Source organism: Chionomys nivalis, chromosome 8 (assembly GCF_950005125.1).
Source record: "Chionomys nivalis chromosome 8, mChiNiv1.1, whole genome shotgun sequence".
Classification (NCBI taxonomy): domain Eukaryota; kingdom Metazoa; phylum Chordata; class Mammalia; order Rodentia; family Cricetidae; genus Chionomys; species Chionomys nivalis.
In genome coordinates, this window is record NC_080093.1 from 47,937,718 (window position 1) to 47,955,066 (window position 17,349).

The window sequence follows — 17,349 nt, forward strand, 5'->3', positions numbered from 1 at the left end:
ATGTGTACCATCTTGCCTAACTTCTATGTTTTTCGTTGTTGTTAGACAGGGTTTCTCTGTGTATCTTACCCTAGAACTTGCTCTTTAAACCAGGCTGGCCTTGAACTCACAGAGATTGCCTTCCTCTTGTCTTCCAAGTGCTGGAATTAAAGGTGTGCGTCACCACTGTCTGACTACTTATGTATTTTATGTATATGAGTGCTGTCTTCACACACGCCAGAAGAGGAAATCAGATCCCATTACAAATGGTTGTGAGCCACCATGTGGGTGCTGGGAATTGAACTCTGGAAGAAGAGCAGCTAGTGCTCTTAACTACTGAGCCATCTTTCCAGCCTATTAATGCCTGATTTTATGCAGGGGTTTTCAAATTTAGTATAGAGCTGAGTGTCTGTATCCCCCCCAACTCCCCCTTCCTCCCCCCCCCCCCCCCCAGAGCCAGCGTTACTCTGTATAGCCCTGGCTGTCCTGGAACTCGCTTTGTAGACCAGGCTGGCCCGCCTCTGCTGCCTGAATGCTGGGATTAAAGGCTGCACCACCACAGATCTGAGTTTTTTTAAAAGCATAGGTGAAAGCTGGGTGGGTAAGTGCACATGGTTGTGAACCCAGCACTCTCAGAGGATGCATAGTGAGACCTTGTCTCCAAACAAAAGTCTCCCTGCAAAACACTTGTATATGATAGTGTCACACCCTTTAGTGATTCTCACTGTACAAAGTGTATCATTTAGACATGTAAAGGCACTTGGAATCTGCCCAGTTCTTTCCCTCCAGAATACCTGCCCCCACCCTACCCCTACTCTCCCACCCCCTCCCCTGACCCTTGTCACTTAGGAAGACAGCAAAGTCTCTTCTGAGGTGATCTTTATTCCAGTGACTGTCTCTGCTGCATTCCAACAACTCACACTACTCAAATTTGATGGCTCTTACTATATTAGACTAACTACTGTATTAGAGTTAGACTGGCTACTTACAGAAAAGTTATTCCACTTATATTGGAGGATTAAGATCACCATTCTAGAGTTCACTTCCCTGCAGGGTAGATATGAGTAGGAATATCATATAGTTTTATATTTTATAAGTTAGAAACCTTATACAATATTGTTGCAAACTGCTGCTTATCTCTGTTCTCTATCAGAACAGGCACTATGCATACAGATTGGCAGGGTGGAATTTTAGACTGGGTTGGGGTATAAGTAGAAATGAACAGGCTAGACAGCTGGCAGGTTCATAGGGCTTTCTTGCTTTATGTATGTATGTATGTATGTATGTATGTATGTATGTATGTATGTATGTCTTTACTTAATTATTTTGGCATTGGTTTTACTTAAAGGAACCCTCCCCAACCAGATTTGTCAGGTACATTTATTTTGTTTTTGTTTATTCTTTAAGACGGGGTCTTGGGGCTGGAGGGATGGCTCAGTGGTTAAGGGCTGCTCTTCCAGAGGTCCTGAGTTCAATTCCCAGCACCCACATGGTGGCTCACAGCCATTTGTAATGAGATCTGGCGCCCTCTTCTGGCCTGCAGGCATACATGGAGGCAGAATGTAGTATACATAATTAACAAATAAATTAATTAATTAATTAATTAATAAATACATAAGAAAAAAAGACCAGGTCTTACTGTGTAACCCAGGCTGTCCTTAAAGCCACAATCTCCTCCCTCAGCCTTCTGAATTCTTGGATTATAGGTGTGTGCCACCACACCTACTGTTTTAGATTTCAGCTGATCTGTTGATAGATTTAATATTAACAGTGATTACATGTGGAAATGAATCCACCTGGGAAAAATAAACAAGATAGTAAGGATTTTCCTTTAAAAAGTGGGGAGAGGCTTGAGAGATGGCCCTGAGCTTAAGAGTATATTCTTTCCTTGCAGAGTAGGTTCTCAGTACCCACACTTAGTAGCTGACAACTGCCTATAACTCCAGAGCTAGAGGATCTAATGCCCCGTTTTAGGCTCTGCAGGCACCTGAACTCATGTAAATATCCACACACACACATATATATATAATTTAAAATAAGCCATTAAAAAAGAGTGAGAATAATTCTTATGTTTAAGAATGTATGTGATGCTTCATCTTGTTGTTGTTTCCGAGACAGGGTTTTTCTGTAGCTTTAGAGCCTGTCCTGGAACTCATTCTGTAGACCAAGCTGGCCTTCCACCTGTCTCTGTCTCCCGAGTGCTGGGATTAAAGGTGTGCACCACCACCACACACCGTGATATATCATCTTAAAACAACTTGAAAGTGAATTTCAAATTCTGTTCTTGAATTAATGAGTGACTATCTGATCCCCACCAAATTCTACCTTGATTTTAATGTGCTCTGTATTTGTTATAAAATAATTCTCCTAAATTAATACTTACAGATACTGCTATGGCTTAGTTATTTAATGTAATCTGGTTTAAGTAATACTTTAATATTTTGAAAGCATTTTTTTTTATTTATCATCCATACATTTTATTTCAGTCGCATACATGTCTGAAATGATTTCTGGCCAATTTTGGAAAGAACATTTCTCTTTCAGCAAACCTAATTATACTAGTAATAGTTGTCACACTCATGTGCCTAGCACTGCACCAAACCATTTACATCTATTCTCCCACTGCCTTTCCATATAACAATTCCCTTTATTGGCATCCTTTACAAACAGCTCTCATGCTTAAATGAGGTGGAATGATTGTCAAGAACAGTAACAAGGAATGAATTACAGAGCCTAGACAGCAACCAAGTCAGTTTGTAACCAAACACCTCCAGGAGAAATGTTTGGTTCACTGTGGCCTCCTCCTTCCAATGGTAGTCAATGTAGTGGTCATTTTACCTTGCCTGCTGTAGGCTTCCCAATCCCAAGGCCAATCCTATCCCAAATCTTGTGTGATGGGTTCTTAATAGCCAAAGACTTTTCAAGTATATATTTATAATACTATGAAAGCATCTTTATAATCGGAATAAAAAAGTTCATGCATAATGTTTTGTATATTTAGGACTTTGGGGGATGTTTTGTTTTTCATGTGACTTTTTAACATTTACTTTTTGTGTATCTCTGTGTATTTATATGGGTGCTTGCATGTCACAGTGTTCGTATGGAGATCAGAGATCAACTTGTAAAAGTCAGTTATCTCCTATCATGTGTGAACTCTGATACTGAATTTAGATTATCAGGCTTGGTGCCAAGCACCTTTACTGCTGAGCCATTTTTCTATCTCAGGAGACTTTTTTTAAAAAAATATTTTTTATTTTTACTGAAAGTTCATGTTTTCTTAAGAGCCAAAAGCAAAACTTCCTTCTAATCTGACAACAACTTTTCCTCCTCCAGTTTCTCTCTCTCTCTCTTTTTTTTTTCTTTTCTTTAAACACTGTCTCACTGTGTAACCCTGCTGTCCTTCCTCTATATAGACCACACTGGCCTCAACTCAAAAGATCTGCCTGCCTTTGCATCTGCTTCTTGAATTTTGGGATTAAAAGGTGTTCCGACATTCGTGGCTCTGTGTGTGAGAGACAGAGACAGAGGTACCAGATTTTCCTGTACCCCAGGCTGTCTTGAACTGACCCTCTTGCATTTAATTCCCAAGTGCTGGGGTTACAGACCTTCATTACCATTTTGGGTTTCACCCCAGACCATTAATCCCTTCTGTTAGTCCCTTTTGTTGACTGAACACATGGGCGCTCCTTCCAGCTTAGATGTTGTTTTTTAACTAGTCATCTGTTGGTGGACATTTACATTATTTCTAGTATTTAAAACCAGCTCCCTTACTGGATATCCTTACACACATATCCTTGTACACAAATGGGCCTTGTTTATAGGATGGGTTCCTGAAAGCATTAATTACTTAGTTAAAGGGTATGTTTATGGAGCAGATAAAATGGGGTTGTTATGTGTACATTACATTTTTTATATGTTGACAGATTGGAAGATGTGATTTTTCAAAGATGAAAGATTTCTCATATTAGCCCTATTTTCCAGTGAGATATGATTTTGCTTGTCAAGGGTCAGGTTTTGCCTCAGGGGGCTGGTTATTGTTGTTGTTTGTTTATTTTTGAGACAGTTTCACTGTGTAGCCCTGACTATCCTGGAACTTGCTCTGTTAACCAGGCTGGCTTTGTCAGAGCTCTACCTGCCTCTGCCTCCCAAGTACTGGGATTAAAGGTGTGCGCCACCACGTGGCTCAGTTGAATATTTCTAATATTTCTAAGTGTTCATCTTAATGACCTTTTGAGAAAGTGTTTCTCTGTGTAACAGCCTTGGCTATCCTGGAACTTGCTTTGTTACTATACCAGCCTCAAACTCACAGAGATGCACCTACCTCTGTCATCTTAGTTACTTAACACTTCAAAATGTAGTTGGAAATATTTAAAGCAAGTGTCAGTTAGTACTTAGAAACCCGCTTTGCCAGAGAGTAGAGAGGAGAATCTGCTCTTCAAGTGTAGCTGTTGTGAAATAGTAGGACTTCTTCTTCTCTCCTGAAGGTGATAATGCTTGTCTAAAAGAGATTGACTTGGTAAACTTTTAGAAGTGCATCCTGGAAGTGAAATGAGGTGTCACTGGCAGGTGAGTGAAAACAGTCATTAGAATACCTCCAGAAAAAGAAAGTTAAAGTTAAGATTCCTGTATAAGGTTGTCAATTTTTTATGCTTTATATTTTCTTTCAGATTCCTTTGTTTCTTCCTCCTCCTCTCAGCCTGTATCTATATTTTCGACCTCACAAGGCAAGTCCCTAACTCTTTTTTTGCACATTAACAAAAGAAAAATGTTTAGAAAGAGGCTGTAACTGAGGATGAGGTGGAAATCTTTTATTGCCCCCACAACTCTCAAAATGGAAAATGGTTACTAGTCCATCCTTTTGCTATTTAAAGGTTGCCAGTAGGTCCTGATTGAGGCTAAGTGAGCCATTTAATACAGCATAAGTTTTATATGTAGTTTTGACTATTACATAAAAAAATTAAAAACTGAAACTGGGCAGTGGTGGCGCACCAGCACTGCAGAGGCAGAGGCCGGCGGATCTTTGTGAGTTCAAGGCCAGTCTGGTCTACAAGAGCTAGTTCCAGAACAGGCTCCAAAGCTACAGAGAAACCCTGCCTCAAAATTAATTAATTAATTAATTAATTAAAACTGGAGTTGGAGAGATGGCTCAGTGGTTAAGAGCACTTGTGTGCTCTTCCAGAGGACCCGGATTCAATTCTCAGCACCTACATGGCAGCTCACAACTGTCTGTAGTTCCAGTTCCAGGGGATTCAACGGCTCACACAGACATGCAGGCAGCCATAACACCAATGCATATAAAATTTCTAAAAATCATTAAAAAAATTTAAAAACTGGGGACTGGAGAGATAGCTCAGTAGTTACGTGCACTGTCTGTTCTTCTAGAGGACCTGGGTTCAATTCCCAGCACCTACATGGCAGCCTACAGCTGAGTTCAGTCTTTAGGACCACATGGTAGAAGGAAAAAATCAATTTCCATAAGTTGTCCTCTGATATCCATATATGAATTGTCTCTCTTTCACACACAAATGCATTGGGAATGATAACTCAGCAGTTAAGAGGTCTTGCTGCACTTCCAGAGGCCCTAAGTTTGATTACCAGCAATTATATTGGGTGTTACTGTATTTCTAGCTTCAGGGGATCCAGTACCCCCTTCCAGCATCCACAGGCACTACACTCTACATAAACATCACACTCCACTCCCCCACACAGACACACAATTAGAAATAAAATAAATCTTTAAAAGTTTTAAAGCTTGTCTGCAGGGTTTGGGACTTCTCAATCCCAGCATGCACTTAACCTATTAATTTAAATTCATATAATTGATAGAGAGGGGCAGTGAGTTTAGAAAGCAATATGAGAGTGTGCTTCCAGTGACCTACAAAATAACAGCCTAGCTACAGGATTTTAAATGTAGATCTGACTAGAATTTATCCCAACAGTGAGGCTGCTTTCAGATCCTTAGGAATATCCAAACAAGTAAATTGACTTGTAACAGTTAAGGCTCCTTATTCTAGAAATTAAGCTGTGACTTTAAAAAAAAAAATCCAAGTGTGGTAGTTCACACCTATAATCCTAGCACTCTGAAGACAGAGACAGGAAGATCACCTGAGAGTTCCAAGCCATCCGGGATTGCACAGCAAGATCCACCCAGTCTCACACACACTCACACGCACACGCACACACAAAGTCTACCAATGGGGAAGTCATTAAGTTAACGTGACAGCTCCTGCAAAGAATTGAGAGTGCGGCTAGTAAAGTGCACTCCATTTGTGCGGTGCCACTAAATCCAAACACAAGTCAGTGGGGCGCTCTTAGTACAACTCTTGGCTCCCATGCACAAGTCAGCCAAGTGCTGAGGGTGGTAGTAGCGGCGTGTATAATTAGAGCCACTAGGTAGATCTCAAAAGTTCTATGTGAAATATTCATTATTCTGGCTGGGATTTTCTGCAGGTTGGATGCTGATTCATTAGGAAGACTTTGACCATAAAATAATAAAATCACAGTGCCGGGGATGTAGCTCAGGTTAGGGTACTTGACTAGTATAACTGAGGCCCTGAATTAGATACCAGTACTGCAAAAATTAAAAAATTAAGGTCTGGAGAGAGATGGCTCAGTGGTTAAGAGTACTAGCTGCTCTTGCAGAGGACCATGGTGTAGTTCCCAGCACCCATGTGACAATGTATAAACCATCTGTAAATCCAGTTCTGAGGGACCCAGTGACTTCTGTTCCCACTGGCACCAGGCAGGCATGAAGTGAACTTATGTATATGCATGTAAAACACTTGTGCCCATAAAATTAATAGAAATATTTTTAAGTTAAAAAGAATAAAAACCCAGCCGGGCGGCGGTGGCACATGCCTTTAATCCCAGCACTCGGGAGGCAGAGGCAGGCGGATCTCTGTGAGTTCGAGACCAGCCTGGTCTACAGAGCTAGTTCTAGGACAGGCTCCAAAACCACAGAGAAACCCTGTCTCGAAAAAAAAAGAAAAAAAAAAAAAAAAAAAAACCTTTTGAAATGTTTTAATTCATAGCGTTAGATAGCATTAGAGCCCCTCTTTTATAGTATCCTTAATTATATGATATTAAGATAAGTAGAATCATAATTCTGCTATATTATGAGCCAAATATTGACCTTTGAAATACATGTTTACTTTCTGCTTACCAAAGAATTTTGACTCATGCAAACTCAGAATAGTCTTACTGTAAAGGCAGTTAATGGTGCTATATCCCTAACAGTGTTCCAGCCCAGCCTCTTTAGTAACATTTCCCTGCAAAACAAAACAAAAAACAGTATTCAAAAATCAGTCCAGGGGGCTGGAGAGATGGCTCAGCAGTTAAGAACACTGGCTGTTATTCTAGAGGATCTGGGTTCAATTCCCAGCACCCACATGGCAGCTCACAACTGTCTATATAACTTCAGTTTCAGGGGATCTGATACCTTCTCATCAGTGCATATAAAATAAAGTTAAATTATTTAAAAATCAATCCAGGGGAGCTCTGCTAGTCTGGAGGCCAGACTCTTCACCATGTGAAGAAACACTTGGTGGATGATTAGTTGTGCTCTAGGGTAGCTAATATTGGAAGTTTGTAATCTGTCTTTAAAAATAAGGAAAGGAAGTTGATATGTTTGTTGGTTACCAAAACCACATGGGGAAAACACACTACTTTCATCTATCCAAACTGTAGCAATCATTAAGTAGAACATTTTTAGATTTAAGAATGATTTGTGGCCTGGGATTGTAGCTCAGTGATTGCCATATATAAAGACCTAGGTTCAGTCCTCAGCATAACAAAAATTGTTTATATTTTTAAAACTGAAACGCAGATTATCTATTTACCATTATCAGGTTTCAGGGAGGTGCATGTATCAAAAAAGAAAAATGTCATTAATTGAGTAAAAATGTTTTTCCAAAATAAATTATATTTATTAACTTTTATGAAAGACATGTGTCATAACCTAGGAAATCAAACTTTTTAATAAATATATTTATAGTTAATGTGCCTATGGAATAATCAGTTCCTTTTTTTTTTTTTTTTTTTTTTTTTGGTTTTTCGAGACAGGGTTTCTCTGTGGTTTTGGAGCCTGTCCTGGAACTAGCTCTTGTAGACCAGGCTGGTCTCAAACTCACAGAGATCCGCCTGCCTCTGCCTCCCAAGTGCTGGGATTAAAGGTGTGTGCCACCACCGCCCGGCTAATCAGTTCCTTCTTAAGTAGCTTGTGCTCTAGAGTAGACCCTTGTAGTTTTCTTCCTCCAGTCTCCTTTTTCCATCAAGCAGACCTTAACTTCAGGCACTCCCTAAGCCTTTCAGAAATGAGGAATTAACTTTAATGGTGTCTTCCTATATGTTATAAGACACAGGCAGATATACTATATGTGGGTAATATTTAATGAGCCTTTACCATGCTAGTGTTTGATGCAGATCTTTAATCTTCACAGCCAATGGTAGAGGGGAGGCATTAGGTCTAGAATGGTAAGATTCCTAGCTCAGGGTCACACAAATCAAGGACTCCAAAATCCCTGCATATAACTGCTGCATCTGTGATACAGATGATCATAAATAGCTGCATTTAGGGTTTAGAGGTTTTCTTAAGGATGCCATATTGAAGTTGATGTTAAAAACCATAAAATGTGCTATCGTTTGGGGGAGAGACCCTCCATTAAACACAAAATCAAATTGAAATCTGGTTTCAGCTTTGAAGAGAGTGGATCTCGAAAATACTTAAATTTTATTTAGAAAAGTGTTTTGTTTTGTTTAAGTAGATGGAAATAATATTGGAAAGAGGGGCTCCGTCCACCATTGAGGACTGGAAGTGGAACTGCATCTTGGGCATTTGTGTTCACTTTGACTGATGCAGTGGGTGTCTGGAATAGGAACTTACAACACTGAACTTTGGGGCAAGCATTGAGGATAACATTTTGCCAGTTACAGCCTTTTTCTAAAACAAAAAAAAATTTAAGTGAAACATTTTTCTTTGTACAAAGGAGACTTTTTGTTTAGGATCTTGCTTGGCTGCAAAGTTGTCTGCTGGCTAACTTCCTATTTGGATGCTGTGGCTGAAAGTCGCTGGTACTGTTGTGCACGGTAATGTGTCTGCCTTCTTGTTTTGTGAACATAAGAAAATTCAAGTGTAGGAAAACCTATACCTGAATATTTCAAGCTTCCCTTGTATTGACATACATACTATTTATGTGAAAGAATCACTCAGTGGTTACTGCAGGCTGACACCCCTTTGCTAATATGTGTAGTTTTCTTTTTTTTTAATATTTATTTATTATGTATACAATATTCTGTCTGCAGGTCAGAAGAGGTCACCAGACCTCATTATAGATGGTTGTGAGCCACCATGTGGTTGCTGGGATTTGAACTCAGGACCTTTGGAAGAACAGGCAATGCTCTTAACCACTGAGCCATCTCTCCAGCCCCAATATGTGTAGTTTTCTATGTTGAGAGTGGCCCTTTAATTAAAACAATAGAATTCCTGAGTAAGAGGGCAATTAATTAAGTGGTAATCATAACATTAGTCTAAGCTATTCATTCTTTTTAGGAAGAACTCTTCATAATCTAAGATGCTTTTTGGATTTAGATTACATGTTTTCAGTGATTAAGGCAGGACCATTTACATAGAGAAGTAGTAGACTTTTATTCTTAGCTGTTTGAGTGGATCATATGATTGGAAAAAATGTAGAGAAAATATTTTTGAAGAATAGCATAAGCTGTAAAGGATTTTACAGTTCAGTATATTCATTTAGTGTATATGTTGAGTTCACTTTTTTTAATCCTCATCTTACAAAATATTCTAACTCTAGAAAACCCTCCTCAGTCAATTCCCATGCCAGACTCTCTAGTCAAGTGGAGTTTTGCCTTATTGCATTTAAACTTAGTGTGATGGTATTTTTAAAAGTAGGCTCAGAATTGGCTTTTTTTCCTTTATGTGTGATTCTGGAATGGGACCCAGAACCGAGCACATGCTCTGCAAGACCTCTACTATTAAGCTCCACCCCTGCTCCTCTTCTGCTGTGTCATGTGCTCCTGGACAAAACGATGGACAATGAAGAGTAGCCACCTGTGATGACTTATAGGACTGGAGCTCTGAAGTGCAGCTCTGATTCTGCTCCCTAAAATTTGCCAGATGTGCCTAAGTAGTGACCATGGAGTCTAGAGAACAGAGCCTGGGCTCTGTCCTTAGAGATTCTGAGTTAGTGAACGAAAGACACAGCTTCAGAAATCGGTGATGATACACACTTTAATCCCATCTCTCGGGGCAGAGACAGGTGGGTTTCTTAGTTTGGGAGCAGCCTCCTCTGCAAAATGAGTTCCAGGCTAGCCAGGGCTGTGTAGGAAGACATTGTCTCAAAAGAGGTTTAATATTATTATTACTATTATTTTTTTTATAAAAAGCTCTTATAGTTCAGCAGTGGTGGCACAACATGCCTTTAATCCTAGCAAGTTCCAGAACAGTCAAGGCTACACAGAGAGAAACTTGTCTGGAAAAAGCAAAACAAAACAAAAAAGCTAATAGTTGCCCTATGGATTAAAAAATTATAAAAGGTTGTGTCCAAGGCTGTTTTTTAAACATCTTCATTCACATAGCACCTAACAGAATCCCAGCACTTGGGAGGCAGAGGCAGGCAGATCTCTTAAGTTTGAGGCCAGCCTGGTCTATAAGAGCTAGTTCCAGGACAGCTAGGGCTGTGACACGGAGAAACCCTGTTTCAAAAAACAAAAAAAAAAAAACAAAAGCAGAAGTTAAAAATACTGTTTGGCCTAGACCAAGTGATGTAGAGGTTTTTCACTATCCAAAACTTAGAACTGGACAGAAAGCTCTTTAAAGTCAGCTGTGGTGGTACATGTCTATCACCGCAGCATTGCATCTTGCCCCTCTAATAAAAGGCATAGCCTGTAGTCTGTGTCAGGAAAGTTTTTATATGAGATTGAGCAGTTTGCCCACCTTTATACAGTACAAGGACTTCGTGTGTGCAGGGGCGGTGTGTAGGTGATTGCACATGTTTGCAAATGAGAAGACAACTGTGATGTTTCTCAGGATCTGCTCACCTTGGCTTTTTGAGATTTGGTGTTTCAGTTGACCTGGAACTTGCTGATTATGCTAGCCCAACTGACCAGTGAGTTCCAGAGATCTGCGTAACTGTATCCTCAGTACTGTGATTACTGGTGTTCACCCCTGTGCCCGGCTTTTTTTAAACTGGAGTTTGTGGGACCCAAACTCGAGTCCTTGTGTTTGAGTGACAGGCACTACAGACTGAACTGATATATTTATTTGTGCGTACGTTTGTGTGCAAGTGTTCATAGAGGCTGTAGGAGGACATAAAGCCACAAGAACCTGCCTGTCTTTGTTCTACAATGCTGGGGGCCCAGGCATGCAGATAGATGCTAGGGATTTGAACTTAGGTTCTCATGCTGGTAAGTGCTCCTACCACTGTGGCATCTCCTCAGCATCTTTTGGTTTGGTTTGGTTTGGGTTTGGGTTTTCAAGACAGGGTTTCTCTGTGTGACAGCCCTGGCTGTCCTGGAACTCGCTTTGTAGACCAGGTTGACCTCAAACTCACAGAGATCCACCTGCCTTTGCCTCCCAAGTGCTGGGATTAAAGACTTGCGCCACCACTGCCTGGCATATTTTGAACTCTTAAAATGAATGTGAATATTGAGTCCCAATGTTGGAAAAGCTAATTTAGAAACTACTTGCAATGATTTATTTTAATTTATTTAAGACAGTCTCACTATGTTACCCTAGTTTACCTGGTACTCACTGTGTAGACCAGGCTGGCCTTGAATTCATAGAGATTCATCTACCTTTACTTCTCTAGTGCTGGGATTAAAGGCATAGGCATGTCGTCTTCTTATTTTAATATGTGTGAGTATTTTGCTTGTATGTATGCCTGGTGCCACAGAGGCCAGAAAAGGGCATTGGATCAATCCCCTGAAATTGGAGTTTTAAATGATCTCCATGTGGGTGTTAGGAACTGAACCCAGGTCCTCTGCCCCCAAAAATGCTCTTAACTACAGAGCCATCTTTCCAGGGTCCCCCCCCCCCGTTTTGTTGTTGTGTTTTTTGTTTTGTTTATTTTGTGTTTTTAATAAAACAGGCTGTCCTCTACTCCTAACCTTACTGCTCTCAAGTGTGGGATCCCATATGTGTGCACCATACCCTACTCAGGAAATACCGTACCATACCCTACCATATGTGTGCACCATACCCTACTCAGGAAATACCCTACCATACCCTACCATATGTGTGCACCGTACCTTACTCAGGAAATACCCTACCATACCCTACCATATGTGTGCACCGTACCCTATTCAGGAAATACCCTACCATACCCTACCATATGTGTGCACCGTACCCTACTCAGGAAATACCTTACCATACCCTACCATATGTGTGCACCATACCCTACTCAGGAAATTTTTTCATGAAGATCTAAGTGTATATGAAACATTGTGAAGTATATGTTTGCTTGTGTTTATTTTGTTTTTTGAGACAGGGTAACTGTGGCCCTGGCTGATCTGGAACTCATAGCAATCTACCTGCCTGTGCCTCCTGAGTGCCGGGGTCAAAGGCATGAGACAATATGGGCTGAATGTTTGAAAAAAGAAAGCTAGGCTGGGCGGTGGTGGCGCACGCCTTTAATCCCAGCACTCGGGAGGCAGAGGCAGGCGGATCTTTGTGAGTTCGAGACCAGCCTGGTCTACAAGAGCTAGTTCCAGGACAGGCTCCAAAACCCACAGAGAAACCCTGTCTCGAAAAACCAAAAAAAAAAAAAAAGAAAAAAAGAAAGCTAGTAGACATTTTATGAGACATAAAATAATCCAGAACTGATTGACCAATAAGTCATGTAGTGTGTAGTTTATTTATTTTTTTTATTTATTTATTATGTATACAACATTCCTTCCATGTATGCTTGCATGCCAGAAGAGGGCACCAGTTCTCATTATAGATGGCTGTGAGCCACTATATGGTTGCTGGGAATTGAACTCAGGACCTCTGGAAGAGCAGTCAGTGCTCTTAACCTCTGAGCCATCTCTCCAGTCCAGTGTGTAGTATTTTAATAGGTAACAACTTTCAAGTTGTCTGGAGTTTTCTGCTATGTTGTAAGGTACTGATTTGAACAACACTGATGACTGTTAAGTGCCGTGCTGACTACTAACTGGAGAGTTCTTGTTTAGAATTGTAATAAAGGAATTGTTACATTCTGCTTAATGTTTTCACACTACAACCTTTCACTTCCGGCCCAATTCTTTTTCCATTGTATTAGTACATATTAGTGCTACCCGAGTTTGTTAGGATTACAGTTAGCTACAATTTCTTTTCGTCTGCCAGATTTCTAATGGAGATCATTAAAATTAAAACACAGATGAAGATGTTACCTTCTTTGACTACACATGGGAAAGTCTGACAATAATGAGAGCTATATCTGTATCTTGTGCTCACCAAAGAATGAACAAAGCATTGTTTTGTTTACCCTCCAAACTTGCCCTAACAAAACACTGTCCACCCATATAGTTATGAAATCACTCTTAGGTGTGTGTGTCTGTGTGTATATATCTTGCTGTGTAGTCTATAACGTGGTCTTGAACTCTCAGTCCTACCTCACTCTCACCAGTGCTGGAAATCCTGGAAAGCACACAGCTCTAAGATTATTTGTGTGTAGAATAGTTCTGTTATTTTCAAGAATCTTTAATAAGGAGCTGGGGCCGGGCGGTAGTGGCACACGCCTTTAATCCCAGCACTCGGGAGGCAGAGGCAGGCGGATCTCTGTGAGTTCGAGACCAGCCTGGTCTACAATAGAGAAACCCTGTCTCGAAAAACCAAAAAAAAAAAAAAAAAAAAAGGAGCTGGGGCTGTAGCTCAATTGCCTGACATTTATGAAGCCCCTGGATTCAAATCCTAGCGAATTGTGTTATATTCCGGTAGTATTAGCATTTGGGGAGGCATAGACTGGAGGATCGGGAGTTGAGGGCCATCCTGAGTTATAAAATACAAAATAACTTTGAGGCCAGCGTGGAACACAGAAGACTTTGTCTCAAAAAAAAAAAAAAGTATGTATTTAGTAAAACAGTTGCAGTCTGCCAGGTGGTTATGATGTTGATAAGAAAATCCACTAGTATTCTGACAGCAAGACTTCTAGCCTAACCTCATAGTTTTGCCTTAGATTATTCCATAACCAGTTCAGAACCATTGGAGTGCTTAGAATTCCGGGGAAATATGAGAGAAGCCAGAAAGAGGAAACTAGCTCGTTCATGTCCTGCCACACATTCTGTGGTCGTCATTTCTTTGTTTCATGCTTTCTTTTTCTTTTCATAGACTATAACCAATACCATTATTTTGCTTATTGATTTTTGTGTATTTCTGTTTCTTCTTACTCTATTAGCCCATAAAAGACAGGGTTTTTCTGTTTTATTTGCTGCATTTCCCTAGTTTCTGAAACAATGTCTGGCATGTGATAGACAGTGAGCATTGCTGAATGATAATTCCCTTTATTGACACTCATCTGCGATCATAAAACAAGTAGGCTGCACTCTCCTTCGGGTCAGCTCTGTTTGCCTCAAAGAGTTCTGTTCTGTTAGGAAAGCTTCAGAATTTTAACCCACTTTGCTGGGCTTGATTTATCTTACACTCTTCATGCTGAGTATCTCAGCTATGTAGTGATGGTTGTAAGCTATGTTTGCTACATTTGTAGCCTCACTTTTTTTGTCTTAGTTTTGTAACCAGACTTACCCCCTTTTTTTCTTCTTTCATTTTGAAGCATTCCCAGCCCAAGGGAATGCTACCTAGGCTACAGCTTTGCTGTTCTAAAGTTCAGATCCTGTGACATAAAATTTTAGTAATATGCCATAATAAAGCAACTTTTTTTTCTTTTAATGGCAGGGTTTCTATGTAGCCCAGCTGTCCTGGAATTCACTATTTAGACTAGGCAGGCCTCTGACTCTCAGAGATCTTTCCTGCCTCTGGTGTCCCCGCCCCCACCCAGTACTGGGGCTAAAGGCATACACCACCACTCTGAGATATTAAGATAACTCTTGGGCTGAAGAAATGGGTCAGCCGTTAAAAGCATTGGCTGCTTTTCCAAAGGTCCTGAGTTCAATTCCCAGCAACCATATGGTGACTCACACCCATCTGCAATAAGATCTGGTACCCTCTTCTGGCCTGCAGGCATACATGCAGACCAAATACTGTATATATAATAAATAAATCTTTAAAAAGAAATAAGACAGCTCTTTATATGGCGTTTGGAAACATCTGTAACAGTGGGATTTTGTTTACTGTACTAAAATACTTAATTCTTACTTTAGTTTTTAATAGATTTGTATGATGTCATAAATTTTCTTTTATATGATATAATTAGAAGAGAGCCTAGGCTCCATGTAGAAACAGTCCCAAAGGAATTTTTCTTTTCATGTTTTCCCAGTTACTCTTATGCTCAAGGTATTGCTGTCCTGAGCCTACTTAGACCTCCCCTGATCAAGTTGTGCCTTTGATTCATTTATTTAGGAATATTTTAAGGTGTGCTTTGTTCCAGCTCCAGAGATGTAGCAGTGTATGAAAAAGACACTGTCTTCTGTCATGTGCAGAAAAGACAGTACTTTTTCTTTTTGAGTATGGTTATTTTCATCTTTCCTTAGATTAGAAAGAGATTATCTTGTAGATCAGACTGGTCTCGAACTCACAGATATCCACCTGCCTCTGCCTCCCGAGTGCTGGGATTAAAGGCATGTACCACCACTGCCAGTAGAAAGAGATTATCATAGTAAAAATGAATGGATAGTTGCTATGGAGTTAATAATCAGTAAGACTGTCATTCCTGTTTTTAAAAGAATTCTGTTTACTGTCTTAACCAGAGAAACTCATACCAATCAGTCTTTTTTATTTTAAAGATTTATTTATTTATTAAGCATACAATGTACTGCTGGCAAGGAAGGCACCAGGTCTCATTACAGATGGTTGTGAGCCACCATGTGGTTGCTGGGAATTGAACTCGGGACCTCTGGAAGAGCAGCCAATGCTCTTACCCTCTGAGCCATCTCTCCAGCACCCCCAATCAGTCTTTTTCAAGTAAGAAAGATTTATTTTGACTCAGAGTATTTGAATTCAGAGTATTTACTAGGTCAGGAAACAAAGAACAGGGCGCTGTTACTCAGGTGGCTACTTTTATTGTGTGAGTCCCTAGAGTAGGCGTGGGCAGATCTTCACTCTCAGTTAACATCACTGAAACATGCTCACAGTCATTGAGTGATTCTAAATTGTCAAAGTGACAGCAAAGATAAACCATCCCAAGTCCACTCTTGTCTGTCTGACAACCAAATGTATCACTATAAGTGCACACCTGGCCCAGTGTTAGGCTGTGTCCATCTCTATAAATCCCCGCAGCCTTGACGGTTCCAACAGTGTTCGAAAGTCCAAGTCCAGAGTCTCCTCAGAAGCTCAAGGCAGCTTACTATGATACTCTGTTGAATTTTTAGTTAAAATGGCTGGTCAGATAAGAGATTTGGGAGCAGGCCCACCTTTTCAACACTGTTCAGAACATCAGGCAGTTTGTATCCCTTTCTTAAAGGATGGGACGGAATGCTTTTAGTCTGATTTTCAGGCTCAGGAAAGATCAAAACCTTGAGCCAAGCTGCTTCCTTTTCCTTCTCAGTTTGTGAGGACTGTAATGGGATCTCTAGAGCCAATGTGTTCTGATTGTTCAGCTTACAAAGGAAGGTATAACAGCATGTAATAACACCAGGCTGTTTTGTGTAGTTTATGTTGCTCCTATCAAATAACCCTTCGCCCGCCAAGAAAAAAGGAACGAAGGAAGGAAGGAAAAACTTCGCAAACCTCCCAGAACCATCACCCCCTTATACGGGGGGTGGGGGGGTAGAAAATTCGAAAGTATTTGTCAGCTGGACGGTGGTGGCTCATGCCTTTAATCCCAGGCAGGTGGATCTTTGTAAGTTTGAGGCCAGCCTGATCTGTAGAGCTAGTTCCAGTACAGCCAAGACTACACATAGAAACCCTGTCTCAAAAAAACAAAAAAAAAAAGAAAGAAAGAAAGAACGAAAGAAAAGAAAAAGAAAGTATTTGTCCTGAGAATGTTTTCTCATTCATTTTTGTAGCATGATACTGGCTTTTATTTTACTGTTGGCAGTTTAATGCATGTTTTGTAGGGTAACCATTGATTTTTTTTGTTATGTATTTGTGTGTGTATGCATATGATTATGTACATACAATTTGTGTGCGTGCATTTGTGTCATTTAGAAATAAAAAGCATGCTGCTTGGCCTGACTAGCTAATGTGTACTTGCATCTGGCAAACAATCTTTTTCTTTCAAATTCTGATCATAGTGGAGTTGGGCTCTCTTGGCTCTAATA

At 40.3% G+C, this 17,349-nt stretch overlaps 1 protein-coding gene across 3 annotated transcripts in view; it reads left to right on the plus strand.

The window, feature by feature from the left end:
• Nucleotides 1–17,349, plus strand: part of Rtn3 (reticulon 3) — a 54,958-nt gene that overhangs the window by 10,442 nt on the left and 27,167 nt on the right. For 2 of the 3 annotated variants that reach the window (XM_057778623.1, XM_057778625.1), the window contains exon 2: nt 4,647–4,703. The exons of the other annotated variant lie outside the window; for it this stretch is intronic. In XM_057778623.1, coding sequence (XP_057634606.1) covers nt 4,647–4,703 — 57 coding nt within the window. The remainder of the gene's footprint in view (nt 1–4,646; nt 4,704–17,349) is intronic. 3 annotated transcript variants of the gene reach the window in all.